This window comes from Mastomys coucha, unplaced genomic scaffold (genome assembly GCF_008632895.1).
Source record: "Mastomys coucha isolate ucsf_1 unplaced genomic scaffold, UCSF_Mcou_1 pScaffold6, whole genome shotgun sequence".
Taxonomy (NCBI): Eukaryota; Metazoa; Chordata; class Mammalia; order Rodentia; family Muridae; genus Mastomys; species Mastomys coucha.
The window spans coordinates 129,205,577-129,212,864 of NW_022196912.1; the positions used below are offsets into that span (position 1 = coordinate 129,205,577).

At 43.6% G+C, this 7,288-nt stretch overlaps 1 protein-coding gene across 3 annotated transcripts in view; it reads left to right on the top strand.

The window, feature by feature from the left end:
• The first annotated feature begins 495 nt into the window (after positions 1 to 495).
• Positions 496 to 7,288, top strand: part of Ncapg2 (non-SMC condensin II complex subunit G2) — a 60,293-nt gene continuing 53,500 nt past the window's right edge. The window contains exons 1-2 of one of the 3 annotated variants that reach the window (XM_031355800.1): positions 496 to 638; positions 2,274 to 2,390. In XM_031355800.1, the coding sequence (XP_031211660.1) occupies positions 2,313 to 2,390 (78 nt within the window). In that variant the 5' untranslated portion in view covers positions 496 to 638; positions 2,274 to 2,312. The other 2 variants (XM_031355801.1, XM_031355802.1) reach the window with 2 other exon arrangements.

The window sequence follows — 7,288 nt, forward strand, 5'->3', positions numbered from 1 at the left end:
TGAAGGCCCCGCCTCTTCCTTGGGGTGCTTCGGCATCACACTCCTTCGTCCTCTGCCTCCTCTGGCTACCTCTTGCCACCACACCCAGACTTCCTCCTCTCCACTGGTCCTTCCCTTTCCATTCAGCCTCTTTAGCTTCTCTCCCCTCTCCTCCTCCTGCCTCCCCGTTTTCTCCTCAGTGTCCCCTCTCTCCCCTAGTACCATCTCCTCCCTTCCTCTCTTCCGGTCTACTCCTTGTCTCTCCTTGCTCTCCCTCCTCTGTCTGCTGAGCGAGCTCTCACCGAGCAGCGGGCAAGAAACACAGAAGCAACCGCAGCGCTCCCACTGAAGGTGGCTGTGTGTGGGCGGAGGGCGGGAAACGCTGGCCAGCAGCTCTCCGCGTGCGCGTCAAGTGTGCGCGCCAGAGAGACTCCCGCCGGAGGCTCTGAATCCTGCCCAGGAGGCGGTGCTTGGGCCTTGGGGGCGGAGCCTGGCCACAGAGCTGTCGGGTGTGGGCGTGGCCCGGAAGCGTCACCTCTCGTGAGAGCAGCGACTGGTGACGGGGTGGAGGGCGGGCGCGTCTGGGGTATACGCGGGTGTGTTTGAATCTGGTCCGAGCGCGGGAAACTATGGGTCTGTGGTGAGGTGAGCGCTGCGCGGTGAGTCATGTGGGATGTGAGTAGGGCCGGGCGGCGGGCCGCGGGGCGGCGGGCGACCGCGGCTGGGCGACGGACACCGTCGCGGGTCTCTTGTCCGCGGCCGCCATCGATGTCGGGCGCTTGTGGAGTGGGAGGTGCTGCGAGAGGGCAGCGCGGGACCCCGGCTGACTAGGAAGGATCCTAGACTGAGACGCGGGGATCGCCAGGGAGGATCTCAGCCTTGAACCCGGGTTCACTAGGTAGAACCTCAGACTAGGACGATCCCGGAAGAGGGCCCTAGAAAACGACCTGCGCACACTAGGGAGTCGGCTCTCAGACTAGGGAGGACCGGGGACGCTGACAAGGAGCCGGGGTGAGTACGTAGTACCAAAGACATGCACCCGGTGGACTAGGGAGAACCCAGCTCTGACCAGAGAATGACGTGGACGATCCTGGCACGGAGCTGGGGAGCTGACTAGGGAGGACATCAGTGTTGACTGGGGCCTGACATAGTGAAAGACGCTGGATTTATTCTTGGACCGACATAGGGAGAGGTTACCCGAACCTATACCTAGGACTGATCTAGGGAGCATCTTAGTTGTGAACTAATGAAAGAGACAAATCAAGATATGGAGTCACAGTTTGTAAGTCTAGCATATGTAGACATTATATGACATACTGAGTTGCCAAATGCGTGTATACTTAAGTAAACAAAGTGACCACAATTAACAAAGTGTTGATACTGGTCACCTGCCTTTCCCTCCATTTTATTCATCACAAAAAAGTTATGGTTCACAATTCAGCCATTTAAATTGGAAAATGAAGTGGCTATATTTAAGATTTACTAATGTAAGGAGTTGTCAAATTAAGGTTATTTTCTATCTTTATTCAATTTAGAATAGGAATATATATTTATTGTGATTCACACTCTCCATAGTTAATGCCAATAATTCTCCATATTGCTGTATTTCTAAAAGTAGGGGATTTTCAAATTTATTCTTAAAATGAGAAGACCTGTTGCAAATATTTGTTGTAACTGTATTGTTAGGTTTTTGTTTTGAGTATGGCATGGTAGCCCTAGGTGTAAAGGTAAAATAGGATTTCCTGGGAGATCACATGTAGGAAGGAGAACAAGCAGGGTCCCCTGAGCTCTCATTATCCTGTAGGTGTGCAGAGGAGGGGAGGATGCTGAAGTGGCGCACAGATGCACTTGTGTAACAAGCTCCCAGGTGACCTCAGGGCTGTTTTTGTGGTTTTCCTTCCAAGTCTCTCACTTGAAAAACAAGAAAGGATTATTGGGTGGGATCTTCTTGGAGGAATGGGAGTTTAGAAATGGAGTCTGCAGAATTCAGCTGTGGAGATCAACCTGACCCTATTGCATAAGTCAGATCTTCCCAAGCTAGCATCCAAAAGGCTAAAAGGAAGAGAAAGTAAGATTCCTGAAGTAGTTTTAATTTCTGCTTCCTTTCATTGTAGTTTCATTGATAATTGGTGATAATATAGATATTTTGTTTATAACATGATCAGATTTTTTTCTTTTCAGATTATCGCAGTTTTGTATCATGGTGTTATAAAATTTCTTGAGTGTTTGCAATTAAATTAAAACTTATGGGAAATTTTGCACATTTACATTTTGGTCTGATTGTATCTTAATAGGGTTATAAGGCAGTCTGCCTTAGAACAGTCACATCCACCATGGAAAAACGAGAGGCATTCATCCAAGCAGTATCTAAGCAGTCGGTTGAAGAGTTTCTGCAGTTTCTTCAACTGGATGTAAGTTATGTGTTTTACTTTTATTGTAGTTTTGACTCTGGATATAAGTAATATTCTAAAATCGTGTCACTGAGTAAAATACAGTTCTCTCAGTAAATGTTTATTTTTAAAAAGCTAGGTAAATTCTTTAGAATTAAATGGACCCACATTGGGGCTAAGTTAAAAAGTAGAAGATAAAGAGAAGTTATCCAAAGAGCCCATGGAGCTTAAGGGGCTCCTGAAGGCCTGGAGAAGTCTAGCAGTGTTTTAACCTGAAGAGTTTTGGCAGGTCCAGAGTGCAGTGATGGATGCAATGGAAAAAGCAGGGAAGATGGGAAGCTGAGTTACTTTTCTGTTGCTGTGATAAAACACCGTGATCAAAAGCAACTTACAAAAAGGCCTTATTTTTGGCTTATGGTTCCAGAGGACTGAGCCGGTCATGATGGGGAGGCATGCCAGTGTGAACAGGAGGCTGAGAGCTCACATTATCAACTGCAAGCATGTGCATAAAGAACATCAAGGCTGTAGCACTTAAAATCTCCCCAAGTAGTGCCACCAGCTGGGAACCAAACTGTTCAAATACCAGAGTCTGTAGAGATTTCTCATCCAGATGACCTTAGAACTTGTAGGAAGTTCAGAGTTTGTCCAGTAGGTAGAGAATGGCCAGCATGTAGACAGGAGCCAGGGTGGAGGGGAAATCAGAACAGAAGACAATGAGAAGATGGAAGAAAGATTTGCCTCTGGGAATGCTTGTTTGCCTGCATGTGCAGAGCAGGTTGAGGGACCAAGTCAGGTAGGTGGAGAGTGTAGTCCTGCTTATCACTGGAACTGGCTTTAGGTGGAAGTTGGAAGCCTTCAACTGCAGGGATAGCGGTGTAGTTTGGTTGGATATAATGGTGAGGGAACAGCCTAGGTGTGAGGAAAAGATGACTGTCAATATGGTCTATCCAGGGCGGTGGCCATGAGACAGATTGACAGTGTATTTGAAGGTCAGAGCAGTCTAGGCAAGAGAAAGAAGGTGTCATTAGCTGTAGGTGGGGGGTTCTGTTCTGGGAGTGTGTGTGAGTGCATGGTTCAGGAAGGAACTAGAATGGAGTAGAGTGGAGCTCTGCACTAGTACTGTGACAGTTGGCCCTTTGAGCAAGAGACCTGAGTCACATGCCTGACCTATTTTGATTAAGATTATTCAGTGAAAATAAAAAAGCACAAGATTAGGGGAGGGTCTAATCATGAATTTATTGCTGGTAACATTTATAAAACTACTTTTCTTCATAAGACAAATGATCTTACAACATGATCTTGTCTCAGGTCATACCATAGTGGTGTCTGTAGGAGCAAAATATAATTTATAACTATGTAACTGTCTACTTTATTGGAAGTGTGTCTTGGTGGTTTGTGTTAGAAATGTAATTCATCGGGCTGGTGAGATGGCTCAGCGGGTAAGAGCACCGACTGCTCTTCCGAAGGTCCAGAGTTCAAATGCCAGCAACCACATGGTGGCTCACAACCATCTGTAATGAGATCTGATGCCCTCCTCTACAGTGTACTTATTCAAAAATAATAAATAAATCTTAAAAAAAAAAAAAAAGAAATGTAATTCATCTGTATTTAATGCCCAAAGGCTGTTGTGAGTCATGTGCCACAGTTTAACTAAAACTAAAATGATCTGAGCTGGTAATAAAGTAAGTTAATAATATTAAAAGACAAGCAGAGAGCTGGGGAAATGAGTCATTTTATAAAATGCTTGCCACTCAAGCATGAAAATCACCTTTGTAAAAGGCCAGGTCCCATTGGCATACCTATAATCTCAGCACTGGGAGGTGGAGACAGGAGTGTTTCTAGAACTTGATAGACAGTAGTCTATCTAGTCAGTAAGCTCTAAGTTCAGTGGAGATCCTGACATCCAGCATCAACTTTGGTCTTCATACAAGTGCACAGCTGTATACACACACAAATGGAAAGACAAATGTAGTAATTCAAGGGCACATTAGTGGCCTACTAAGGATGCATCTTTTTGAAGTCCCTTCATACTAGCAGCCTGTTAATGTTGAGTCTCTGTGGTATTGCTTGTCAGCTAGCAGGTATCTTGGTGAAATATTTATTAGTCTTTTTTAGTAAGCTTTGTTTATACTTAATAGCTTAATGTAACCAGTCACCATGAAGCTTGTAAAAACAATATAAGTATATGTGTCTGTATTAGAACTGTAAGTTGCTTAGTTTCATCAAGTTGGATGCTATGAAATGCCATTTTCTATATGGCAGTTTCAGTACTTTAACCTGATAGGAGCTAAGGAAAAGGTGCACATTAGTTTGAGGCCTGTTGGGTGAGTCTCTCCAGCTTAGTGAATCACTGAGTTCTGACGTGTGCATTGCTAACAACCACCACCTTGCAGAATGGTGGGTATGATTGTCTATACCAGCAATTATAGCACTCAGAATGCTGAGGCAGAAGAATCATGAATTGAGGCTTGTTGGGTTTGTGGTCAGTCCGGGCTAAAAAGAAAGACTGTCTAAAGTAAATAATCAACAAAGGTTATTGGAGAAAATAGACCTAGAGGTACAGTTCTAAAACATTTTGCCTTTGACACATTAAAGATAGGACGCTAATAGAATACAGTGATACACATTAAGTCACTAAAAACAAGTGCTGTGGTGTCTTAGTTAGGGTTTTACTGCTGTGAACAGACACTATGACCAAGGCAACTCTTATGAGGACAACACTTAATTGGGGTTGTCTTACAGGTTCAGAGGTTCAGTTCAGTATCATGGCAGTAACATGGCATCATCCAGGCAGACATGGTGCAGGAGGGACCTAAGAGTTCTACATTTTCATCTGAAGGCTGCTAGCAGAATACTGATTTCCAGGCAGCTAGGATGAGGGTCTTATAGCCCATACCAACACCTACTCTAACAGGGCCACACTTTCTAATAGTGCCACTCCCTGGGCTGAGCATATACAAATCATCACATACAGTAAGTATAATGCTTTCCCTGGAGAAAGATTGGGAGTTTATAGTTAGAAGTAGATGGCCAGCTTACACAGTCCCTGCCATTCTTGTGGGGAAGGGGAAAGAACACTAGAACACTAGAGCAGGAAAGAGAAGAAAAAGGCAAACTAGCTTGAGAGGCATGTGGAACATGAGTGCTTAAGAGTGCAGTACAGTGGGCTTGGGTAGGGAGCTGTGGTCCAGAGAGCTGTGGAGCTAATGATTTTTTTGTTGTTAAAGAAAATATCTTTGTTTTAGAAAAATACACCATGATGGAATCACATGCCTATAACTAACTGTCTTAAATGATTCCAAAACAAAGAATGATTCTAGGATAAAGAATACAGTAATTGGTAACCACTAAGTACACTGCTAATTCTTATGTGCGCTTGAACTTGTGTGTATGTTTATTTAACATGTGCACATGTGGAGGCCAGACAACGGTCTCAGGTGTAGGTCTTTGGATGCCTTCTATCTTTTGTTTGAGACAGGATATCTCAGTCTGGAACTTTGCCATGGAAGCTCTTGTAGGTGGCCCAAGGGCTTCTAGATAAAGATCCTTTTATCTCTTGTCACCTATCTCCAAGAGCAGGAATTATAGAGTCAGCTTGCCATGCTCAGGTTTTTAAAGGAGTTCTGGGGATCCAAAGGTGGATCTTCCATGCTGACTTAACCATTTGAGCTATTTCCACAGCCCTGTACATCCTTGAAACTTAACCTTGCCATTAGGTTTCCTTATGATACTTTCCACGTTAGATTGCTGTTGTTGTTGTTGTTTTGATTTTCTCCACACTCGTTCCTGTCTCCTGCCCCCTCCCATATGCTTCTGTACAGTAGCTTCCTCTCTGCTTGTATGTCATGTATGTACTTTTCTCATGCTCTCCCTTACCCCAGCACCACTTCTTGCCCTTTGTGGTCTTTTATGAAGTTGAATAACCTATACCCACTTTCATACCCACTTTCATATGGACATAGTATATGGAAGTATTAGACTTGGGCTCTGCATATGAAAAAGTACAGGCAAATTTTTCATGAATCTGGGTCACCTTAGCTAATGCAGTACTCTGTAGAGCTATTAATTTTCCTTCAAATTTCATTTTTCTTTATAAATGATTGAAATTCCATTGAATATAACTACATAAAGATCCTCAAGACATGAAATTTTAAGCACTATTTACAGTACATATTTATGTTTGAATAGTTGGCACAATAATATCCTTTATATTCGTGCTTTTCATGATCCAGGACCTAGCCCAGTTAACGACTCTGCCAATAGCTGTCACATCTCTTAAGTGCTCTTTAATCTGGGATTCTAGGAAACAGCTCTGCCTCCCTGTGCTTGTCACAGCACTGAAGGGGTGTAGGTGTGGGTGGCTCTTTTTGTATTCTTTTTTTTTTTCCATGAGCCAATCCAGCCAGATCAAGTGTCTCCTTTCAGAAGGAACTTCTTTGGAAGTACTAGGGCCTTTCAGGATAGCCTTGTTATATGGGGGTCATTTGGTGGGTGAATAAGTTGGATGCTCATGGCCTATCCTGGTAGCTTTCTGCTTTCCGTTTTCTGTAGCCATGAGTTCTCTGAGGAAACATAGCTATAGATGACCTGCCTTTCAGCACACTTGTACCTGTTTGTTTTAGTATCTATTGATAGCTCTTACCAGAGTCTGTTACTCTGATGGCTATCAAATTGTCATTTGTGAACTCCATATTTCTTTCTTTTTTTTTTTTTTACTATATGGGAAATTTTAATATTTTGAGGACAATTATTATTTTATTTTTTTTAAGATATTTTCTTTATTTACATGTAAATTTCTCCATTCCCAGTTTCCCCTACAAAAGACAAAGAAACAAACAAAAACAACAAAAACAAACCCCTGTTGCCTCCCCCTTCCTCATGCCTGCCACCCTGCCCTCTCCCACTTTCTGGCCCTGGCA